We start from the raw sequence: 25,000 nt of genomic DNA on the forward strand, positions 1-25,000 counted from the left end.
CACCAAGAATGGTCTTTCTCATATCATCCCAGCGCAGCTTGTGTACTAGTGCAGAAGATATATTCAGTTTACCCAAGCCATTCAGAACCTCTAGCCAATGGAGGTGAATTTGTAACACAAAAGACAAAACAATCAATGAGAGAAGGCAGTTGTTGGCATTGGCCCATTTAGTCAATGTCCTAGAGGTGGGATCAACCTTATGGTAGTCATATGCCTTGTTTAGATAAAGCTAAGGGAAGGAAGTTAGTGATGAGTAAGTCTATTCGTGCAATTGGTCTTTGAACTCAGCTGGATATCATGGATTTCTATCGCTTGCTGTCCTCCTTCATTCTTCCAGTGCACTAAAGACTATGGAAACTTAGCAATGCATTGGGAGCCTGAACTACAGAAATGTCACCTTATCCAAGCTAAAAGCTTTGCTTTTGTCTGGCTTTAACTATGTAACATTCTTGCTGTTCACCTGAGCAGTAATGAAATTAGTGATTTGGTCATTTTACTTTAAACTTCAGCATAAAAAGCAAGTTACAAAGACACCTTTGCAACCAGATGGGACACCATTAAAAGATCTGTTTTTGTTGAACTAAAGGAAGAATGACATGACCTAGGTCTATTCTAATCAAACTGTAGGTAGTGTTACCTTGTATAACAATTGCTTAATTATGAGTAAACCTCAGTGCGTGCTTATTCTTAGCAGATGAGTTTGCATTTATCTATGATCTACATATGTGAATGGCTATTGAAATCGTCACCTTATCATAAATGTCCAAATTTCCTTATCTACTTAACTAATTGGCCTGTTGGTCCATTGGATCAAACAGGTGTCAAGGGTTGCCACACCTGTAACCAGATCAGGTTGTTGCCACAGAAGCTGCCACAGCGGCGGTGGTGTACAGTCCCAGGTGGTTGTTGCAGATTTTCCTCCACCTTCTTCATCTTTTTCCATGGCCAGCTGGAAGAACACTGCATTTTATGCCCCTCTTTCTTCAAATGTTGATTGAAAAGAATCCTCAATTGGATGATCTCCTTTCCCAGCTTCCTGCACTTCAGTAATTTTGCAATTGTTGATTTTTGCTCTCCTACACCTTTCCTGCAATTGGCACTGTCCCAAGTGAAGTACGGTAACAGTTAATGCAGTGCTACAAAATTGACACAGAGAAAATTCTTATTAATGGGAGATCAACTTTCAATGGTCTAATCAATGTGGGAACTCATGGCAATCAGTTTGGCTTATCACGCTGTTCTTTGGAAAGCCCCAGTAAAGCGTTGTACTCCTGCACTAAATCTTGCAGTTGGTATTACCAAGAAGCACCTGCAGTGTGCTTTCTGGAGATAATTGCACATGAGCTAAGGGATGAGATGTATTTAACAGTGTCAGTATGTGCTTCTTCAGAAGGCATTCCTGTGTGAGACACTTGAGGTTTGCACATGTCAGTCAATCAGGCCACCCAGTGTTGATATATTCTGCCTGCATCAAAACAGTTTTTACTGTCTCTGCATTCGGAGGATTGTGGTAGTTCAATTTTAATTAGTTTAATCAGCTCGGGAGGTCATGACAATCGTTTTGGTGTATCACATTCCACATCAGAAAGCTCCAGTAGGACTCCACAAAAAAGTGTCTCACACAACCTGTCCATTTTATAGTAGATGATTGACCCCGGGCTCTTGCATGAACAACACTGACTGTGTTGTGTGTTGATCCCCAACTTCTCAAACTGTTGCTAAGCTACTGCCGTTCTCCTCTGAATATGAATCCACCCAAAAAATGTTCACTGTCAATAGAAATTTCATTGCTTTTTGCCGAATGAAGGCTCTAGTGTTTTAAATGTTGTGCGTGTGTGCGAGGGTATATAAAATTCTTTGCTGAAAAAATGTAAAATACTTAAAGTAATATCTTTGTATTTAGGAGAATAAAACCAAGCTGTCAGACCAGCAGAGAGCTGTAAGGAGGGGACAGAACCCTTTTCCTATCTATGCCAGTCTTAATGTGAGGTCGGACCTCAGCGCTCGAGATTTTGGAGGTACAGATATTGTGGGGGGTCTTGTGTTGTTACCAGTCCTTTGGAGAGAGGGGGATATCAAAAATTTGATAATCTATTCCTGTCTCTGGCTGCTTTTCCCAGGGGTGGACTGAGACTGATACTGGCAAGCACTCAGTCAGCAGCTTGAGTTGGATAATCGGCAAGCTAATTTCAGTCTGTCACAGAGATTGCAATTTCCCAGTGGATACATGGGCACCATTTGTGGCAGTGCCTTGGGAATTTGGAGGCGATGTTAATATCATGGAAGGTCAGAGCTGTGTGGAAGTTCAAGGCTTCCTAACGTTTAAAAGCAGAAAATGACAAACTTATGTCTCCGATAGTGCTAAGGATGCTGATCATGCATCTGTTGTATCTCTCTGTTCCTGCTGTATCCCCCTACGTAACACTCTTACTGCAGGCACAGCAAAGGCTGATTAGCACCAATGCAATGTCACATGCAAAGTCAATCTCTTGCATCTTTAAGCCAACTAATGCCCCTAATTTGGTAGTGAACCTCAAGATATGTTCTTAAGTGGCTGCATTCAGGAAGTTTGAACAGGGAGGCTGAAAATCATCTCCATTCAGAAATGTCTGGCCTGTAACTCAATAGATGCCTTCAAATAGAGAACATGTCAGTTTAGAGTTTGTACCTTTGTCTAGGTACTGGGTGCTAGGTGGGATTTTTCATTTGGAGAGACCGCCTGTTGTTTTGGGGTATGTTGAATGTCTGCTTAGAGAGCTGTATTGATTTAGTAGGGGAATGCATTTGTTAGCTAGGTACCTTTCCTGTTGTGGGTGCTAGCAATTGATGTACTGCATACTTCAAGCTTTTTATAATGAATTATGCCTCAATACATCTGCCTATCCCATCATACCATCAGAAGGATACCCTGACAACATTTACACAATATTGAGAAGATTCCAGTAACGTTTCTTAAGTAGGCATCATTAGTGACTGAGCTATACACTTAATTGCAGAGTTACAGCAACAGTGCCTATAAGTATTTGAGGTGAAAATTGTGCTATTCCTAGATGTTCATGTACATCGCCTTGATGTTTAGCCATTGCCACTTCACAAGCGGAGTGTCATGGGGCTGCAGACTGTGTGAAAATTGTCCTTCAAGTTGTGTACCATATGAAAATGGTGTAATGATTCTATTAAGGAGACCTACAGCCAACATGAAGCAGAATCTTCGGTCTTTTGCAGAGTGGTTTGAATGCACTCCTTATGAAGCTGGAATTCCAAAATATGGAGCTTACATCCCCATTCAGCATTTTGGAAGCAAATTCTTCATGGGATACCTGATAAAGAAATGTCCAGAAATGAGAATCAGCTTCTTGGAAGGTACAGTTAACAACCAGATCTGAAGTCCAAAAATCGCACTGCATATAAATTTACAAGTTACATTTGGAGTCATGGCTTCTCTGGAGAAGTATGTATTATAGTTGGTTAAGAAAAAAACGTAGGAAAAAAAATAAGTTAGTTTGCTTAACCCCTTGAGCTAGTTAAATGGTGAGACTTTGTTTCTTGATTTTACCTTTAGCTTCAGTAACAGTTTCTAATTCAAAGTCACAGTTCAAAGCTTTGTAAAAGCCATCTACAATTTTTTAATGTGTTTCTTTTAATACCCTGGGCTGGCAGTTACCATTTTCTCTATTAATTCCAAAAGGTTCCTACTCCTTAACATATTTCTATATTCCCAATGGGTTTAGTCATCATCTTGTCTTGTGAAAAAAACAAAACAACTTAACAAATCTGCCATTTTCTAATGTCCATTATTATGCATCTATCTTTAACAGGCCCAAACTCTCAACAGGGAGAGTACTGGTTTCATATGGGGAAGTAATTTGTAATATGTTTTGTGTTTGTATAATGTTGGTTTGATTTGTATTGGATTAGTTATCATAGGTAAGATTAGGGCTAATGAAATTGGAATTGACACCCCAGAATGGGTTAGATTTCAGGCTTGGAGGAGCAGTATGTTTGTGTTCTCATTCCTGATCCATATCCAGTGCCCAGACTGAGAATGTGAAGTTCATTCTGACATACAGGTAATCTCTTCCATTAGGAATACCTGCTTGACTAAGTTCCTGAAGGGTTTAATATACCGCTACATGTACTTTAAACCTGAGAAGGAATAGGTACACCCTGGGTGGGAGAGTTTCTACTTTTATACTTGTATGGAGGTGACTCAACGCTCTGGGAACGGGGTTGATTCGAAGGCGAACGAAATGATTGTACACTATTGGCAGGAATTTTGTGTAGCCTTGGCTGCCCACTCACTGTGTGTGGCGATCTCTTTACACGCGGGTGGAGATAAAGGATCTAATAAGTTAGAATAAGAGATACTGTGAAAATGACTGTACTCCTCCTCTGCAGGCCAGTGGGGTAGTGCTTTTGCAGCAAATTTGGAGGAGATCCTGAGGGAGATGATGGGCGCTTCCAACACATGGATGCAGAACTTGCAGGATGCTATTAAAACAACAGGTACCAATCATTTTTTTCTTTGTTTTATAACAGCCAATAATTTCCCTGCTAGCCCTACCATTTGTGCAAAGCTACTGATCAAGATGTGAGACATCTTTCTCTGAGAGCTACAGAATGACTTGTAAATCATGAGACTTATGACCTGAATGGGAAACATTTGTCTTTTTCTCCAGTAAATCCTTTGCTGCTTGTCATTTAGGTAGTGCGGTGGAAATCAAGCCCCACTATTCTCTGAATTTTGACAAACGTTAAATCAAATGAAACTACTACAAATCCCAATTTGCCCCATTAACTTCTACCCAGGAAAGAAGCAAATTATACCAGGTTCTTTCAGTAATAATTAAAAATAACGATTTATTGTAACGTTCTTTAACAAGAACAGGATTTTTAATATATTTAACTTTACCCCCAAACCGACGCAAAAGAAAAAGACATAAAACATATTATTTGTTGAGGAGAAAAGTCAAGGGAGCACAGTTCTGTAACATCAGTCCAAAAACACAAAACTTAGACGAGTTGGTTCCGCAATCCTTTTGATTCATCAGTGATCCCTGGACGTTATCTGTACACCCATGATGTTCACTAGATTCTTGTTTGGACCCAGGCTTTTCTTTTCTCAGTAAACTTCAGATTCTTCCTTTCAGCAGCTCTGAGTAAGTTTTCTCTACTTTTTCAACACAGTTAGCGAGGCTTTTTTTTAAGAGCAAGGGAGAGAGAGAGAGATGCCGAGGTTATAACTTTCTGGGCCCTGTGTTGTCTTCTGTTTTTATTTCCCCTCAGATTCCTGTGTTAAACTGCAGTTCGGCTAATAAGAGGCTTGTTACTATGCTAAGCTCTCCTGAACCCATAACAAGTAGTGGCATTTGAAACACAAATCAAAAGACAGTCTGAGCAGAGTTCTCCTGAACACAGACAGGTGATGCTGCTTTGTCTGAGCACAGTATTCCCAAAATTAATATTGTTGCATAGACATCAGTTAGCTCCACTTGATTTTTCCAAAGCTGCAAACAAATTCTTGCCATTTCCTCCTTTGTTTTTAAAGCAGCATCCATCTTTTTCTTATTTTCAGTCTATAGTCCCAAAAGTAAAAAGCTGTTGTCTCTTACATTCATCCTGAGGCTCTTCAGAGGTCTCCTCCAGAAACCCTACAGCATCACAGGTGCCAGTCTTCAGTTAATTCAATTCACACCACATAATATCAAAAAGTGACTCGAAACATTGGATACTGCAAAGGCTTTAGGCCTTGACAACATTCCAAAATAGTAGTGTGCTCCTGATCTTACCAGGATAATCCAACTCAATCAATTACTGTCCCATCAGTCTGCCCTCAATCATTAGTAAAGTCATGGAAGATGTCAAACAGTGCTGCCAAATAGCACCTGCTTGAACAAAAATCTGCTTACTGATGCCCCATTGTATCCTCCTCCAGGGCCACTCAGCTTCTGACTTCATTACAGCCTTAGTTCAAGCATGGACAAAAGAGCTTGATTACAGAGGTGAGGTGAGAGTGACAGCCCTTGACATAAAGGCCGCATTCAACCAAGTGTGGCATCAAGGAGCCCCAGCAAAACTGCGTATCAATGGTTATTGGGGCATAATTTCTGTTGGGTTGGAGTCATACCTAGCAGACAGGAAGATGTTTGCAGTTGTTGGAGGTCAGTCATCTCAACTCCAGGACATCTCTGCAGGAGCTCTTTCGTCTAACAACAGCTGCTTCATCGATTATCTTCCCTCTAACGTAAATTCAGAAGTGGAGATGCTTGCCAATGAGTGCACAATGTTCAGCACCATTCACATCTCCTCAGATGCTGAAGCAGCCCATGTTAAAATGCAGCAAAACATACAGGTTTCAGCTGACAAGTGGCAAGTGACATTCGCAGCACACAAACACTAAGCAATAACCACCTCCAAAAATAGAGAATCTAACCGTAGTCCCTTGACATTCATTGGCTTTGCCAGCATTAAATTCCCCCATGATCAACATCCGGGGGTTATCATTGACCAGAAACTGACGAGGACTACTTATATAAATATGGTGGCTACAAGCGCAGGTCAGAGGCTAGGAAACTTGCAACATGTACCTCACCACCTCACTCCCCACAGCCTGTCCACCATCTTCAAGGCACAAATCAGGTGTGATGGAATACTCCCCGCTTGCCTGAATGAATGTAGCTCCAAGAACACTCAAGAAGCTTGACATCCTCCAGGAAAAGCAACCTGTTTGATTGGCAACACATCCACAAACATTCACTCTGTCCACCATTGACACTCAGAAACAGCAGTGTGTATTATCTACAAGAATGCACTGCCGAAATTCACCAAATATCCTTAAGTTACCACTACCGTCTCGAAGGAAAGGGGCAGCAGATACTCAGGAACATCACCACCTTTCTCGAGGGCAGCTGGGGAACAGCAATATGTGCTAGCCTAGCTTGCGACACCAGTGTTCCACAAGTGAATTAAAAAGATTCATACCCATCTGACCTCAGCTCCCTTAAGTTCAATAAGCTCAGACTTCAGCATTTACAGCTGGTTCAGACATTCACATTTGGTAGGATCACCTAAAGCACCACAGGTCCTGTTTTCATTAGAAATCTACAAAACTGACAGGAAGCTCTTCAGCCCATCGAGTTTTCAGTGGTCAAAATTAATTATTCTAATCCATTTTCGAGCACTTGTCCCATGGTCTTGTATTCCTTGGCATCACAAGTGCACATCTAAATACTTCTTAAATAGTACGAAGATTTCTTCCTCTACCACCTTTATAGGCAGTGAGTTCCAGATTCCCACCACCCTCTGGTGAAAAAGGTTTTCCTCACATTTACTCTACCTATTGTCTTAAATCTGTGTCCTGTGGTCATTGATACCTCCATCAAGGGGAAAAGTTTCTTCCTGTCTATCTTATCTATGCCCTTCATAATTTTATACATCTCAGTCTCCTCTGTCTAAGGAAAACAGCCCCAGTTTGTTCAGTCTCACTTCATAACAAACTCTCCAGCACGGGTGGCATCCTGGTAATCTTTTCTGTACCCTTTCCAGTACCCTTTCTTCCTAAAAAGGTGGATTCCACAACTGCACACAATATTCTTTCTGTAGCCTAAACATTTTATATAGTTCCAGCAAAACCTCCCTGCTCTTAAACGCTATGCCTCAGCTAATAAAGACAGGTATGCCATGTCTACCCGTCCTACTACCTTAAGGAACAGGTGGTCGTGCTCACCAAGGTCCCTCTGATCCTAAATGTTTCCCAGGACCTTCCATTCATCATGTATTCCCTTGCCTTGTTTTTCCTGCCAAGTGGATCGTTGCACACTCATCTGGATTGAATTCCTCCTCTAACTCTCCTTGGCTAAAACTGCTCATTGTTCCAGCAGCTTTCTGGAATGCAACGAGGACTTGTCTGACACATTGCAAACCCTTCTTTCCTGTCCCCTCTGCCCTCACCTCCAACAAACAGATTATTAGTTGAAGAGGAGAAATTTGGAGGGCAGTGTGGGAAAGGTGGGTGGCACTCAGTGAATTGCTGTTGCAGACCCATGCAAGACTAAATGGCCTGTGCACTGTAACCAATCCAGGATTCTAAACATTCTGTGATAAGTGGAGGAACTCATGAAATTCTTATTTCGTTACCAGTCTCCCAGAGCCTTATCATAGGCCAGTTACAATATCCACTACACCACTGTCCTAGATTTGAAGTCAGATTTTTCTCTCCTATTTCCTGCATGCCCTTCGTAGCCTCCTTGTCCACCTGCTATTCCCTCAACTTTATTTCCATTAACCTGCTAACCACTGAACTCACCAACTCAGCTCCATCTTCCTTCGCGAATGTTACCGGTTGACTCTTGTTCCCCTTCCCTTCAGATCTGCTGTCATTGCACACTGTCTCAAAAACATCCATCCTTGATTCCAGTGTCCTTGCAAAATACCTTCTTTGTCTCCAGAATCCTTAAACATGTCGCCTCACAAATGCATGTCCATCTTTTTGTCACTCAGGTTTAAACAACATCTATGTGACTGTGATAAGGATAAACTTCCCTTTTTCGTCTCGATCTGTTTGCAGCCTTTGACATAGTTGACTACGTCGTCATTCTCCAAGCTGTCTCTACCACCGTCCAGTTAATCCCATTCTTATGTATCTAAGCATAGAAAGAATTTCACTTCCAATAGTTTCTTTTTCTTCTGCTCTTGCATTATCTCTGTTCGCAAGAATATCCCGGGGCCTTTCTTAATTTCTTACTTCCACGCTCGAAGCTTCGTATCGTTTTTGATCCTGAGTTAATGGTCCAACACCAAGATTATACACATCCGTCTCTGTAACATCACATGTCTCTACCCCTGCCTCAGCCTCTCTGTTGCTCAGCCCTTCATCATGTCTTTTAGAATAGTGAAGTTTAGAAGTAACAACCTGTACAGGACAGTCTCCCACTCTGTAAACTTCAGTTCAGCCAGAACTGTGCTGCATGTATTCCAACTGGTTTCCAGTTCACCTGTTTCTGCTGTGTTCACTGAATAGGTTCCCAGTCCAGAAACACTTCCGTTTTAAAATTCTTCATCCTTGTCTTCAAATCTCTCCATAGCCTGGCCCGTACCTATCGATCCAATATATTTCAGGTGTACAACTCTCCAAGATCTGTGCATCATTCCAGGTTGAGCCTCTTGTTCAGATTTAATTTTGATTCTTCTGCTAATTGATAGCTTGACTTCAGTTGACTGCACTCTCAAATCTGGAATTCCCTCTCGAAATATTTAGCTGTGTCAAATTTTGTTTGTGAAATGCTTTAGGACATTTTATTGAGTTAGTGTAAGTGCAAGTTATTATTGTCGCACCAGATAGCACTGTTATAACTTTATAAGCACATGTCTACTTGTCTCAGAATGCCTAGGAATGAACAGTGAAGATATAATGAGGCTCATAAATAATGAAACACTGCTTTTATGGTCTGTGAACATCATCTGAACCCTTTAGTTCAGTGTGCCTAACAAGCTTTTATTTGTTATGTACAAAGCATCTGTTGTCTTGCATGTTATTGAATGCATTTGTTAAAGTGTTTTGTAACACTATACTTCACACCCTTTCCTGATCTGAAAGTGATATGCTAATATGTTGTTGATACAGATAATCCACAATCAAGAAAAAATCAACCTGCAATGCGAACAATAATTCCAGGGGGCATGCTGGACAGTATGGTAAAGAATTTATTTGTGTCACGCCTGACAGGGTCAGAGATCTGCAACTTCCTACGTGGCCTCTTTCTGCATCGGCAGTATAAAGAGAACCATTACTTCATGCGTGGACAAAGTATGTTATCTGTTCATCCATCAGTCACGTTTTGTATCTGTAATAGTGAAATATTGTGTTAATGCTCCAGTATTGATACATGCTACTTACATGATGCCACTAACTATTCAGATCCCATTCGCCAATCTGTGACATCACAGGGCAGGGCTCCACAAAAGCTGGCCATTTCTGTGATTTTCATTAGCTCTCTATTTTCTAATTACCTCAACTTGTCCAGAGGTGGGAGATATGGAAGTGGAGCAGGAGAAAATGGGTGATTTTTGTACTCTTTTATAAATCATGAAGACATGTCATTAAACAATCAAAGAAATTATGTTAACTCTTTCTAAAACACTGGTTAGGCTGGAGTGTTGTGCTCATTTCTGGGTATTGCTCCTGCTTAGAAAAGATAGAGGTATTAAAGGCATTTGAGAGGACGTGACGAGATTTGCCAGAACAGTCTGAGATGAGAGACTTCAGTTACATGGAGAGACTGGAGCTTCCCAAATTAAAGGGATTGGGGGGTATCAGAACCCCGATGGAGGGGTGGATGGAATGAAGGAGAGGGAAATAGTGGGTGTGTAGGGATGTAGGAGGAGGTAATAGGTGGTAACAGTGAAGGTAAAATGGAGGATGGAGGAAGTTGGGAGTGGTGTGGAGGAGGTGAAAATGGAGTCATAAGGAGAGGTGATGGTAGATAAAGTTAGGTGGAAGATACAGAGCCAAGGAGATGGGGGTGTGAAGGAGAGAAGCATGGCAAATGCTCAACCCCTCCTCCCACTAATGATTGAAAGTCAATCCTATCCCCCCACAAAAACCACGTTTGTTAATCCCCAAAATCCCACCCCAGGGTCTCTGAATCCTAGGCACGGAATTACAACGGGAAATAGTTTGGTAGCAATCCCTGGAGAAACCAGGGATTTACTCCTTATAGCAAACTAGATTAACAGGAAGTTTAATAGATATGTTCAAAATTATTAAGAATTCTGCTTTGAGTATCATAGAACCCCTACAGTGTGGAAACAGGCCCTTCGGCCCAACTAGTCCACACTGAACCTCACAGCATCCCACCCAGACCCATCCCTATAACCCACCTAATCCCTGAATACTACAGGCAATTTAGCGTGGTCCATCTACCTAGCCTGCACAATTTTGGACTGTGGGAGGAAACCAGAGCACCCAAAGGAAACCCCCGCAGACACGGGGAGAATGCGCAAACTCCACACAGGCAGTCGCTGAAGGGTGGAATCGAACCCAGGTCCCTGGTGCTGTGAGACAGCAGTGCTAACCACTCAGCCACCGCGCCTGCCCTAAGTAAAGAGTAAAGAGAAGTTATTTCCAGTGACAGTAAGGTCAGTACTCCAGAGGGCAAAGCCTTATAATAATTTGCAAAACCGAGGAGGTGGGATATCTTTCTGGGATGAATTGTTGTAACTTGGAACGCACTGCCTGGAAAGATGGTAGAAGCAGATTCAGTAGCAATTATCAAAAGGAAAATGGATAAATATTTGAATTGCTATCCTGTTCAATTGAATTTGATGTTTTGTAACATTGGAATCTACAATAAATTAAGAACCCTTTTCTTAATTTCATAATTCTGCACCTCATATCTCCCTCTCCACTGATGTGCAGTGGCAGCATGGTGTGCAATCCACAAGATGCATTGCAGAAATTCACTGAATATCCTTAGACAGCACCTTCTAAACGCATGTCCACTTCCATCTAGAGGGACAAGGGCAGCATATATATAGGAGAACCACCACCTATAAGTTATCCTAGTGACTCACCATCCTGACTTGGAAATATATCACCATTCCTTTCCCTGCATCGCATGGACTTTAATTTTTTTTTACCAACCTGCCACATAAGGTTTGTCAAATGCCCTATTAAAATCCATTTATAACATCTACAAGCCTCTTTGTTACTTCTTATAGACTCTTACAGCATGGAAACAGACCCTTCGTTCCAACCAGTCCATGCCAAACATAATCCCAAACTAAACCAGCCCCACCTGCCTGCTGCTGGCCCATTCCCCCCCACCCAAACCTGTCCTATTCACTACTTATCCAAATGTCTTATAAATGTTGTAATTGTACCCATATCCACCAATTCCTTAGGAAATTCATTCCACATGAGAATCACCTGTGTTAAAAAAAAAAAATTGCCCCTCACATGTTTTTTAAATCTCTCTCCTCGCACCTTAAAAATGTGGCCCCTAGTCTTGAAATCCCCTATCCTAGGGAAAAAGACAATTGCTGTTAACCTTATCTATACCTCATTATTTTATAAACTTCTATAAGGTCGCCCCCTCAACCTCCTACACTCCTTAAACCAATCAACTGTTAGTAAGGCATGACTTCCCATAACACAATCATGTTGTCTGTTTCTGATTAATTTGTCTCTTCTGTATCTGTCAATACTGATGTAATAATTTGTCTACCACCAAGGGTCAGACTCACTAGCTTATAATTATTTGGTCTATCCTTCTCACACTTTTTGATTAATGGTACAACATTCCCATTCCTCCAGTACTCTTATCTCACCCATATCTGGTGAGGATTGGAAAATCCTTGAAAGATCCACTATTTACTCCCTGGCTTCCATTAACAGCCTTTGATATAATTCGTCCTGCCCTGGTGATTTATCCACCTTCAAGCAGGACAGTCCCTCCAGTTCTACCCTTCCCATTGTGCTTATTTTATCTAATATTTTGCATTCTTTAGGTAGAATGTCTGCAACAACCGTCTCCTTTATCAAGACAAAGTCAAAATACTCATCAAAAACCCTGCCCACATCTTCTGCTTCCACGCACAAGTTACTATATATGTCTCTGATAAGCCCAACCCTTTCCAGAGTCATCTTCTGGCTTAATGTACTTGTAAAATATCTTCGAATTTTCCTCAGTTTTACCAATTTTATTTTCAAATCCTCTTTTTGTTTTCCTAATTCCCTTTTTCACCTCACCCATGTACTTTCACTACTCTTCTAAGCTTCCGAAAGTATTAACCAAAAGAACTGCGGATGCTGTAAATCAGGAACAAAAACAAAGTTGCTGGAAAAGCTCAGCAGGTCTGGCAGCATCTGTAAGGAAAAAAACAGTTAACGTTTCGGGTCCGGTGACCCTTCCTCCGAACTGATGGTGGCTGGGAAAGCGTCAGTTTATATGCAGAAAATAGGGAGGTGGGTGGGGTAGGGAGTAAACAATAGGATAGAGCCCGAAGAGAGAGAAAGACAGTTGGACAAAGGAGTTGCTAACGATCAGGCTGGGAGGGTGAATAGTTGTTAATGGGGACTGTTAGTGACTAACAACAGGGGATGTGTAATGGCAGGCTATGTGATAACAAAGCCTGGTGTGTGGGGTGGGGGGCTGGGACGTGGAGAGTTTAGGCCCTAAAATCATTGAACTCTCCCATGTCCCAGGCTTTGTTACCACATAGCCTGCCATTACACACCCCCTGTTGTTAGTCACTAACAGGCCCCTTCACTTGATGAAGAAGCAGTGCTCTGAAAGCTTGTGATTTCAAATAAACCTGTTGGACTACAACCTGGTGTGGTCTAACTTCGAACCTTAGTTTTTCTGCTTTATCAAAACCCGTGTAGTTCTGAATAAGCAGGGATTTGACAGTACCTTACCAGTTCCTTTTGGTGACATGTCTACGTTGTTCCTGTAGAATCTTGCTTTTGAATTCCTCTCACTGATCTCCCAGTGACTTTCCTTCAAGTTGATGTAACTAGTCCACTTTTGGCACATGATCTTTCAACATTATAAAGTTTGACTTACCGAATATATCACTTTTACTCCTCTTCTGTCTTTGTCCTTGTGCTTAATTATGCTCATTTAAATGTATCATGATCACTATCTCCACAATGATCATTAACTGCTACTTCATCTACCTGCCCAGTTTTCTTTTCTAAGACTAAATCCAGAATTGAACCCCTACTCATTGGACTTATGTCCTAGCTAAAAAGGTTCTCTTGAAGAGTTTTGAAGGAAGTAGCTATAAAGATAGCCAATAGGATTCTTCCAAGAATCCTTACATTCAGGGAACATCTGATGATTGGAAAACCACCAGCATAATACCCTTTTTCAAAAGAAAGACAATACAGGAACTGTGGGCTCGTAAACATCTATCATTGGGAGAATGTCAGTCTGTTATAAAAGCTGTTATAGCAGAGCATTTAGAAATATTTAATAAAATCAGAGTCAGCATGGCTTCATGAAGGAGAAATTACACCTGACAAATTTATTACATTCTTTGAGGACATAATGAGCAGATAGATAAAAGTGAACCAGTAAATGTAATATATCTGGCTTTCCAAAAGGCATTCAATAATGTACTGCTCGTAAGGCTACTTACCTTAAGAGCCCATGGTGTTGGGGATAGTATATTAGCAGATGGAGGAGTGGCTAACTAATGGGAGATGGAGAGTTGGGATAAGGAGGGAATTTTCAGGATGGTGACCTGTAAATATTGGAGTGCCTTAGGGATCAGTGCTAGGCCCACAATTGTTTACAGTTTATGTTCATGACTTGGATAAAGAAAGTGAATATTATAGCCAAGCTTGCAGATGACACAAAAACACATAGGAAGGCAAGTAATGAGGATGACGCAGAGAGTCTGACAAGGAAAGGGTACGTGAAAGTATAAAAACTTGGCATAATGTGGGAAATAAGGTTATGCTAACCCTGACCCTATCGCAGATTTAGCAGGAAGAACAGAAGATCTGAATTTTATTTAAATGAAGAAAGATGCAGAAAGCTGCAGCACAGAGGGACTAGGGTTTTTTGTGTATGAATCCCCAAAAACCTAACATCAGAGTTTTGCAGGCAATACAAAAGACAAATGAAATTTTGGCCTTTGTTTTAGAGAGAATGGAGTATAAATATGAGAATGTCTTGCTAAAACAATTTGAGGCAGTAGTTAGATCACACCTGAAACTCTGGTTTTGGTCCCCTTAACCAAGGAAAGGCACTTTACTTTGGAAGCATCCCCCAAGGGGATGGATTTTCTTATAAGGACATGTTGTGAGGTTGGGCTTGTACTGCAGAAGACTGACAGGAAACCTTACTAAGACGTAAGGTTATTGTTGGACTTGACAGGCTATATATGGTGAGATGATTTTCCCTTGTGGGTGAGTCTAGGACCAAAGAGCACAATCTCTGAAATTTAAGCTGAAATGAGGAGGCATTGTTTTCTGAGGGTAGTGACTCTGTGGAATTCTTTACTGTAAAGAGCTATCAAGGGTGGATCAGTGAGTACATTCAAGGTATTTTTAATTCGTAAGGGAATCAAGAGTTGTGGGGCAGAGGCTGAAAGTGGATTTGAGCATTTTTCGATCGGGGAAGGAACAAGAATCTAAGGAAAATAGTGTAAGGTAACTCAATAGTGAGGGGTGCAGACAAGCATTTCTGTAACCATAGATGTGACCCCAGGATGGTCTGTTCCCTCGCTAGTGCCAGGGTCAGGAATGTCACTGAATGGCTACAAGGCATCTTGAAAAGACAGGATGATAAGTCAGAGATTTTGGTACAATGATACACGTAGAATGAGGAATGAAGGCATGCATCAAGAATTCAGGGAGCTAAGCAACAGATTAAAAACCAGGACCTCTGAGGTTGTAATCTCTGGATTACTCCTGGTGCCACAAGTACAGAAATAGGAGAATAAAGCAGATGAATGTATGGCTCAAGAGTTGGTGCAGGTGGGAAGGTTTTGGATTTCTGAATCACTGGAACCTTTTCTGGGGAAGTTGGGATCTGTATAAGTGGGACAGACTGCACCTGAACCAGAATAGGACCAACATCTTGTGGGAGGGTTTGCTAGTGATGTTGGGAGGAGTTTAAACTAGTTAGGCAGAGAGAGGTGTCATAGAGTGTTGGCACAATAGGGACACAGCATACTTCAGTAAAAGAACCAAGGCACAGCGATTTCAGCCGTGTTGAGATACAAAGTTGAGGTTGGATGACCTCTACTTTAATGCTAGGATTCTTAAGGATGTGGATTGACATGTGGAATTGCAATGTTGTAGCCATCACAGAGATGTGGTTGAGGAAAGGGCAGGATTGCCAACTCAATATTCTGGGATTTTGGATCTTCAGGCAAGATGGGATGCTGAAAAATAGGTGGTACTGCATTATTAATTAAGAAGCCAGTTACTTCCGTATGGAGAGGCAATATCTTCAAATGAGTCTTTATGGGGTAACACTTTGGAATAAAAAGAGCAGTCCCACAGCTGGGAGCATGTTGAAGGCCCCCAAATAGTCAGCAGACAATAGAGGAGCAGAAAATACTTGGATAGTTATATTCGGGGATTTCAACTTCCCCAATATTAATTGGGGTAGTCTTAGTATAAAGGGAAAAGATTTAGTCATACAGCATGGAAACAGACGCTGCGGTCCAACCAGTCCATGCCGAACATAATCCCAAACTAAACTAGTCCCACCTGCCTGCTCCTGGCCTATATCCCTCCAAGCCTCTCCTATTCATGTACTTATCCAAGTGTATTTTAAATATTGTAATTGTATCCGCATCCACCACTTCCTTGGGAAGTCCATTCCACATGTGAACCATCCTCTGTAAAAAAATTTGCCCCTCAAGCCTATTTTAAATCTCTCTCCTCTCACCTTAAAAGTGTGCCCCCTAGTCTTGAAATCCTCCATCCTAGGGAAAAGACAGACCATTAACTCTATCTATAAACCCCTCATTATTTTATAAACTTCTATAATGTTGCCGTTCAACCTCCTCTGCTCCAGTGGAAAAAAAGTCCCAGCCTGTACAGTCTTTCTTTATAACTTAAACCGTCCATACCCGCAGCATCCTGGTAAATCTCTTCGGAACCCTCTCCAGCTTAATAATACCCATCCAATAATTGGGAACTAATGCCAAAATTGGGAGAGCTGTCAGCATGACATTGTCTCAAAAGGTATGATTCCCTGAGTATGACTATGTCCCAGACACAACCATCACCACCTCTAGATATGTCCTGTCCCACTGGCAGGACAGACCCAGCAGAGATGACGGCATAGTGCTGTACAGTCAGGAGGGAGTTGCCTTGGGAGTCCTCGACGTTGACTCTGGACCCCATGACGTCTCCTGGCTTCATGTTAAACATGTGCAAAGAAATCTCCTGCTGATTACCACGTCCTCATTCAGTTGATGAATCAACGCTGCTCCATGTCGGAAGCACTGAGGGTGGTAAGGTTCTTGAAACATATTCAGGAGAATTGTTTTCTGTCAACATGCACAAGGTCCAACAAGGAATGGTGCAGTGCTGAACAGGTGGTTAAGGTAGCAATGGAAGAGCATTTTAGTGACAGTGAGCACAACTCCATATGTTTGAAATTTGTAATGGAAAAGCAAAGAGATGGTCTGCAAAAAAAAAGGGTTTTGGATTGAGGGGGAAGCCAGATTTTATTAAAATAAGGCAGGATCTGGCCAAAGGAGACTGCGACCTAATGAGAAAATCTACAGCACAACAGTGCAGGGTGTTCAAAAAGGAAATGTGGACTGTATAGGCCCAACATGTTCCATTTAGGGTGAAACATGGGAGCAACAAGTGCAGACCACCCTGGGTGTCCACGAATATTCAGGACTGGCTAAAAAAAGACAGGCTTTTAGAAGATGCAATGGGAACAAACCAGTGGAGACCCTAGTGGAACATAAGAAATGAAGGAGGGTTTACTTAAAACAATTAGGAGAACAAAGAACACTGGCAGGTAATATTAGGGAGAATCTCAAGATATTTTGTACATCAGAGGGAAGAGGATAACCAGGGAAAGAGTAGGACCCATTAGGAACCAAGACAGCAATTTGTGTGGATCTGGAAGACATTGACAGGGTGTAAAATGAGTGCTTCATATTTATCTTCACGTGGGAGGAGGTTGTAGGTACAGAATTCTGGAAGAGGAACTGTGAGGTTCTTGAGCAGGTTGACAAAGGGAGTGCGGAGGTATTGGAGGTTTGGCAGGCTTAAAAGTGAACAAATCCCAGTTCTGGATGAGTAGTATCCCAGGGTGCTGTGGGAGACGAGGGAGGAAGTTACAAGGGTTCCGACTCAAATTTTTAATTCCTCTTGGGCCACACGGGAGGTGCCAGAGGACTGGTGGGGTTCTGCTTCTCAAGAATGGTGATGGAGATGAACCATGGAATTACAGAACAGGGTGAGCCTCATGTCAGTAGTAGGGAAAATTTCTGAAGGAGAGAATTAATCTTCACTTGGAGAGGCACAGTTTGACGAGGGATAGTCTGCGTGGCTTTATCAGAGGGAGGTCATGCCTAACAAATCTGGTTGAATTTTTCAAGGTGATGATTAGGTGTGTAGATAAAGGTAACACAGTTGATATAGTTTATATGGATTTCAGCAAAGCCTTTGACATGGGAGACTAAAAAAAGGTAAAAGCATGTAGAATCCAGGGCAGAGTGCAGGGCTGGATGAACACAGCAGGCCAAGCAGCATCCTAGGAGCAGAGAGGCTGACGTTTCGGGCCTAGACCCTTCATCAGAAAAGCAGCATCCAGCATCTGCAGTTCCTACTATCTCTAGAATCCAGGGCAACTTGACAGGTTAGTGGTGGGGGAGAGAGGGTGGTTGTAGAAGGATGTTTGTATGGATGCTGGTGTCCAGTGGCATACCACAAGGATCAGTGCTGGGTCCTGTTTTGTTTGTTATTTATGTTGGATCTGTACAGGACTTTTATTAGGCCACAGCTGGACTACGTTGTGCAGTTCTGGTCTCCATACTATAGGAAGGATGTGATTGCACTGGAGAGGGTTCAGATGAGATATTGTATAGGATGAAGCATTTTAGCTATGAAGAGAGACTGGAAAAGCTCAGGTTGTTTTCTTTGGAGCAGGTTGTGGGGAACCTGATAAAGGTGTCTAAGATTATTAGGAGCATGGACAGGATCAATTTAAGTTGAAGGATCCTCTCAGTTGAAGGATCAATAACAAGGGGCATGATTTTTAGATGAAGGGCAGTGGATTTATAGGGGATTTGAGGAAATCTTTATTCACTCAGAGGCTGGTGGGAATCTGGAATGCACTGCCTGGGAGGGTAGGAAAGGCAGGAAACTCACAACTTTGAAAGAAGTACATGGATAAGCACTTGAAATGACCTAACATTCAAGACTATGGGCCAAGTGCTGGAAAGTGGGACTGGTATATTTCAATCAGTGCTAACAGTCTCTTCTGTGTTGTATAACTCTGAGTCATGATCTCACTGAATGGTGGAGCATAGTCAATAGGATTAAATACTCGCTTCTGTTCCTACATCTTACGACCTAACAAACCAATGCAGTGAGAATTTAGAAGCATTCACACATAGGCCATATCAGATGAGGCATTCATGAAGCAAATAAGTTATAACGGCAATCTAGTCTACAATTCCAGATATATTAAATGAGTTTAAAGTCCATTGGATTCTGGAGCGGGATTTGCAGAAGGAAAACTCTGAAACTGCAAATGAGACATACTGGTCCATCTTGTCTTGTGTAATTCACAGTAGAGGACCAGTACACGCATTCCCAAGTAATGCTGGGTTCTTTTAAAACTGACTTCCAATTGAACATGTCCCCAGAACCTTAGTCTGAGCTTCTGTATTGTTAATTGAGTGACAATATGCCCTTTACAGTCATCCTGATGACCCGATTGCTCTGAGAGTAGATGGCACAGATTCAGTGAACTGAATGGCTTCTTTCTGTGCAGTAAATAAATCATTTAGGTAGTTAGTTATTTAGTGTGTGTCTGCTAATATTGTATCTGTGGTAACCCTGCCTTTTCAGCAGTCCCTTCACCTTACTGAAGTGTTGTGCAAATCCTTTTACTGTGAGCTAAACACAGAGAATCCTGGAGAGCTTTAGCAGGTCTGACCATACTTGTGAAGAGAAAAAGAGAATTAGTGATTTTCAGATTTCCGGCACATGCAGTGTTTTGCTCTTACTACTTTTGAACTGTTCCCTCATGTACCTACAGTTAAGAACATAGGAGCCAGGAGTAGGCCATTCAGGCCTCCTCCACTGTTCTAGATCAGGCTTAATCATCTACTTCAATGCCATAGTCCTGTGCACTCCCCAGATCTCTTAATGTCATTAGTTACTAGAAAACTATCAATTTCTGTCTTGAACTTAGTTAAAGCCTGAGCTGTCGCAGTCTTCTGGAGTATAGCATTCCAAAAATTTGTCCCCTCTGAGTGAAGATGTTCCTCATAATCTGAATTCTAAATGTTTGCCTTTTATTCTGAAACTGTGTCCTCTGGTTCTAAACCTCACAGCCAGAAGAAACATCCTGTCCACAATGTTCTACATCAAGGGTTTTATAAGTTTATATGATATTACCTCAATCATCTAAACTCCAGAGAATACAGGACCAGCCTCCTCAATCTGCCCTAATGGAATAGTGCCACTATTCCCAGGAATCAGTCTAGTGAACCTCTGCCACATGCCCTGGATGGCAAATACATCTTCTGTAGGCAAGAGGACCAGAACTGAGCACAATACTCCAGATGCAATCTCACCAGTGTTCTACAGAACTGAAACAAAACTTATTTTCTCCTGTACTCAAATCCCCTTGCATTAAAGGGGAACACAACGTGGTTCTATTTAAGATGGTTGGGTAGTTGAAAGGTTAAGTTTGTATCTGGAGATCATGTTTTACTTTAGATGTTCATAAAAAAAGAGTCGAGTTCGCATCAGTCAAATTAGCCTGATGAACTGGATAGTTGGAATATGAGGAGAGTACCAATAGTTACTCCAACATAAATTATGCCTGAAATCAGTTCAGATCCAGGTCAAAGTCAGAAATAAAGGGGGAAAAGTCAATTGGAAGACTAGAATAAAATTTCTCTTTGTTAAAGAAAATGTTTTGTCAGTCTTAGATCAAAATGAGTCAAAGTCCTTCCCTAAGCTTTGAAATTTTAGATTAAAAAATGAGGTATCCTCTTGGGAATAGGAAACCAGCGATTGTGTTAGATTTGTAATTAGTGGAAAACAGAGGATGTACGTAAGTTGTGTAAAATTTTGAACATTGTTCGACATGTTCATTTTGGAGGTTGGAGTGCAATAGTACCTGTTGTGGCTTTTATATGTAGGTATACACTAGGACACACTGGTTTAGTTTGGTATTGATTTTCCATGCACTAAAAACTGGTTTTAGTCTGACCCATAAAGATATCATTCTCTCATTCTTCTAGACTCTAATCTTTCCTCACCAGACAAAGCCCTTCATTCCCATTGTGAATGTCCTCTTGAGTTGCTTCCAATTCAAATATATCCCTTCTTAAAGAGACTAAACTGTAAAGTCTCCAGGTGCGGTCTCACCAATGCCCTGTATGGCTCTTGCAGCACTTTCCTACTTGTACATAATCCTCTTTACAATAACGGCCAACATTCCATTTTCCGTTCTAAATATTTGCTGCAACTGCCTTACTGTGGTCTCTCTCCATCTAAATAATATTCCACTTATCCATTCTTCTTGCCAAAGTGGACAGTCTCACATTTTCCTACTTCATACTGCATCTGTCATTTTGTTTTTGGCTATTCATTTAATCTATCCATTCCGTTGTAGACTGTTTGTATCCTCCTCACAACCTGCTTTACTCTCTTTGAATGATCAGCAAATGTGGCTTTAATACAGTTGATGCCTCTTTCCAAGCCATTTATGTAGATTGTAAATAGCCCCAGCATTGATTCCTGAGACACTTCACTAGTTACAGTTTGCCTACCTGAAAATGATCCATTTGTTTTTTATTTAATTAGCTAATCTGGTATCTATGTCATTCCTAACACAATGAACACTTGTGCAATAACATTTCATGGGCCACTCCTGCACATACCTTTTGGAAATTCAAATACATTACATCTGCAGGCTCAACTTTATGCACACCCTACTTGTTACATCTCAAATAACTCAAAAAAGAGAATTCCTTTACACAAAATTATATTGATTCTGTCTAACTGTATGATGTTTTTTTAAATGTCCTGCTATAACCTCTTTAATAATGGATTTTCCAAATGACACATGTTGAACTAACTGGCAAATAGCTTCCTGCTTTGTTTCCTTTGATTTAAGATCATGAGTGATCTTCTACGTGACCTCCAACTTCCTGCCCTCTCCCATATTTTTTGATTTCCTTGCTGTCCAAAATTTTAACTGTCTAAATCTTGAATCTATAACAGACCTCTAGGGTAGAGACAACAAAGATTCACAACCCACCAAGTGAAGAAATTTTCCTCACGTTGACCCTTCATCTGAGTGGTAGTCTAGACCTTTCAGCCAGAGTAACATATGATCCTTCAAAGGCTACCTAAAATATATTATCCATTTCAGTGAGATCATCTATTATTCTCTAAACCACAAGAAATAGAGACCATTCTACCCATCTCTCTATTCAAGTTGAGATATGATGACGGATCTGTATAAAACTTGTTCATCTCTCAGTTGTATAGTTATAAAAGTAGCCTTTTGGATATGAAACACCTAGCATTTTGACTCTGGTATGACACCTTTTCATCTGAAGAACAGTCATAGAAACATTAACTCTATTCTGTCTCCACAGATGCTACCAGAGCCTGCTGCACTTCTCCAGAATTTTGTGTTTACTTCAGATTTCCAGCCTCCACAGTATTTTGCTTTTACATAGCTTCTACTGCTAGTTGTTTTGACATGTTGACATTTCTTTCATGATTGAAGGAAACATTTTGGTTCTCTGTTGCCTGCTGTTTTAATTTATGCCATTTTTAACAAATCTTTCAGTTCAACACCTGGACTCCTCTCCAAACAATCTGACGCCAATGACAAATCAGTTGTACTTGGTTGATGCTGGATTCTCAATTAATTCGGCATTTCCCCTTGCCCTACGGTCACAGAGACATATCAATGTCATCCTGTCTTTTAGTTTCAGTCAAGGATCGCCATTCAAGGTGAGGAGATGCATGTGTACAAAGTTCCGTGACAACATAGTTATGTGACCTCTCTGTAGATTGTGCCCTGCAAACTGAATTTCTACCCAGACATCAGAATGTACATGGTGCTCATAATATTAACTTGGGTCATTAATGTAGATTCTAGATACAAAGAGGATTTCAGTTTGATGTATGACAGATGTCTTATTTACATGTTATACCATATTTTTGAATCAACTTATTTGGCCATTGTCCATTAAATGTGTGGCTATCACATCCGATGTAAGACCAGATCCCAGACCTTCAGGCCCAATGAGGCACCATCACTGCACCATAAATCTTGTTCTATATTGTACCATGTATGCAGTGCTAGCCGAGTTAAATCATGACTCTGGCTGGTACCATAAAATGATCAGTAAAGTTGCCAGGTTGTCACAAAAGCTCATCTGGTAGCCTATTACTATTTGAGCTAAGGGAGGTTGCTACCCATGCTTCTTCAAACCACAAACATTTGTGTACAGTTTTGGTCCCCTTACTTAAAGGATGTTGTTGCATTGGAGGCAGAGGTCAGAAGAGGTCAATAGCATCTGTTGTGGCTTTTATAATGTATGTATACATTAGGACAAACTGGTTTAGTTCAGTATTGGAGTCAGGAGTCAGAAAAGGTTCAACAGATTGATTCCAGAGATGAGGGATTTGTCTTGTGAAGAGAGATTGAGCAGTTTAGGCCTATACTCTGGAGATCTAATTGGGGTGTATAAGATACCAAAGGGAATTGACAAAGTAGATGTCAAGAGGATGTTTCCTCATGTGAGGAAATCTGGAATGAGAGGTCACAGTTTTAGAATAAGGGATAGCAGAGTTAAAATAGACACGAGAAATTACTTCCCTCAAAGGATCATGAATCTGTGGAATTCACGACACCAACACAGGGTTTATGCTAGCACATTTAGTAAATTTGAGGAGGTGGATAGTAATTAGTAATAAGTTGAAAGAGGGTGGTGTTGAGGTTGAGATGTGATCAGTAATGATCGTATAGCAGAGTAAGCTTGACGGGCTAAATTGCTTACTCCAACTCCTGTTTATGATCTTATGTCAACCTGCACTGATTGGTCAATTCACTATACCATTGGGACAAGAAGATGTAAGCAATAATTACTCAAGTGTTGGGGTCACCTACATCCAGAAAAAGACACAGTCAGAGAGAGAGGGGGATATTTATCAAAATCATACATCCCTAACATAGTTCTTTATTTATTTTGCTCTTTTATACCTTAAGTATGGATTCCCAGAAACACTCCTAAAACAAATGTTCTTTATCCAAGACTCAACAAGTGATGTTTGTTATAGTCTTAAGGATTGCTGTAATAACCACTTTCCTAGCCAAGGCATCACTTCATTATCTAATGTTTCAACCATTCCTACTTTTGAAACACGTTTTGTGTGGCCCGTTTCTGGAAGCAGACCAAATTCTATGAAATTCGCTAAAAGTGTTATGATTTAAGATGGCCCTCATTTTCTACTAAGATACAACCAAGGCAGATGCAGTGCTGCATAATCAGTTCCAGTTAAGTCAAACCCTTGGAAAGGCAAGGTTTGGAGATTATTCTCTTATATTCTTGTCCTTGTTGAGAACATATCAAATGTTGACTAGAAATTTAAGCTTTTCATCTATTGTCTATTAATACATGGAAAGATGCAAGAAAATTAGTAAATCACAGATCAACAGGGTTTAGAATGAATTTTTTGGCGCCCTATATACAATCAAAAAATGGAACAAATCATTTTCATGGTTCGGTGGCTTTGATTTCCCTCTCCCCAGTACGAATAACAATCAGCTATAAACCTCATTGGATTGCATAGGGAAGCCAGAAAATTCCTCTATGCTGTCCAATAGGTTAGAAACACTAATATTACTGATATTTGCTGCAAAGTAACTGATAAATTAAGTTTACAGAGAAGCACATGTAGAAAGCTATACAAGTTTCAGTTATCCCAAACTTGACTGTTCACAGATGTTACCATGTAATTAATTTATGTTCACCTTTCAATCTTTCCCATATCTAACCAGGTTCTGAAGAAGACTGAAGAATTTTGTAGAGACCATAATATCCCTTTCCCAAAGATTGATGTGGCAGACATCCTTGAGAACAGCCTACAAGAATGCTACGTCTTCATGGATGAAAACAATCCCAAAGTTCCTATAGTAGTTCATTTCCCTCTCACAAATGCGACATTCAAAGATTACGTTTCTCCAGGTAAGAAACTGTCCAGTACACAGCAGCAAAAGAAACCACTGCTGGATATAAACTATGACAA

General features: G+C 41.0%; 1 protein-coding gene across 1 annotated transcript; it reads left to right on the plus strand.

Annotated features, from left to right (window-relative positions):
• Positions 1-1,903: 1,903 nt before the first annotated feature.
• Positions 1,904-24,939, plus strand: LOC109936792 (cytosolic phospholipase A2 zeta-like; the record flags this gene model as incomplete). The annotated part of the gene is made up of 6 exons (XM_048592859.1): positions 1,904-2,018; positions 3,226-3,363; positions 4,399-4,506; positions 9,623-9,805; positions 22,533-22,699; positions 24,753-24,939. Coding segments are annotated over 6 exons (898 nt in total), but the record flags the coding sequence as incomplete, so codon positions are not given.
• Positions 24,940-25,000: the final 61 nt, after the last annotated feature.

The sequence above is a fragment of the Rhincodon typus genome, unplaced genomic scaffold, assembly GCF_021869965.1.
Source record: "Rhincodon typus isolate 14 unplaced genomic scaffold, sRhiTyp1.1 hic_rhity00001935, whole genome shotgun sequence".
Taxonomy (NCBI): Eukaryota; Metazoa; Chordata; class Chondrichthyes; order Orectolobiformes; family Rhincodontidae; genus Rhincodon; species Rhincodon typus.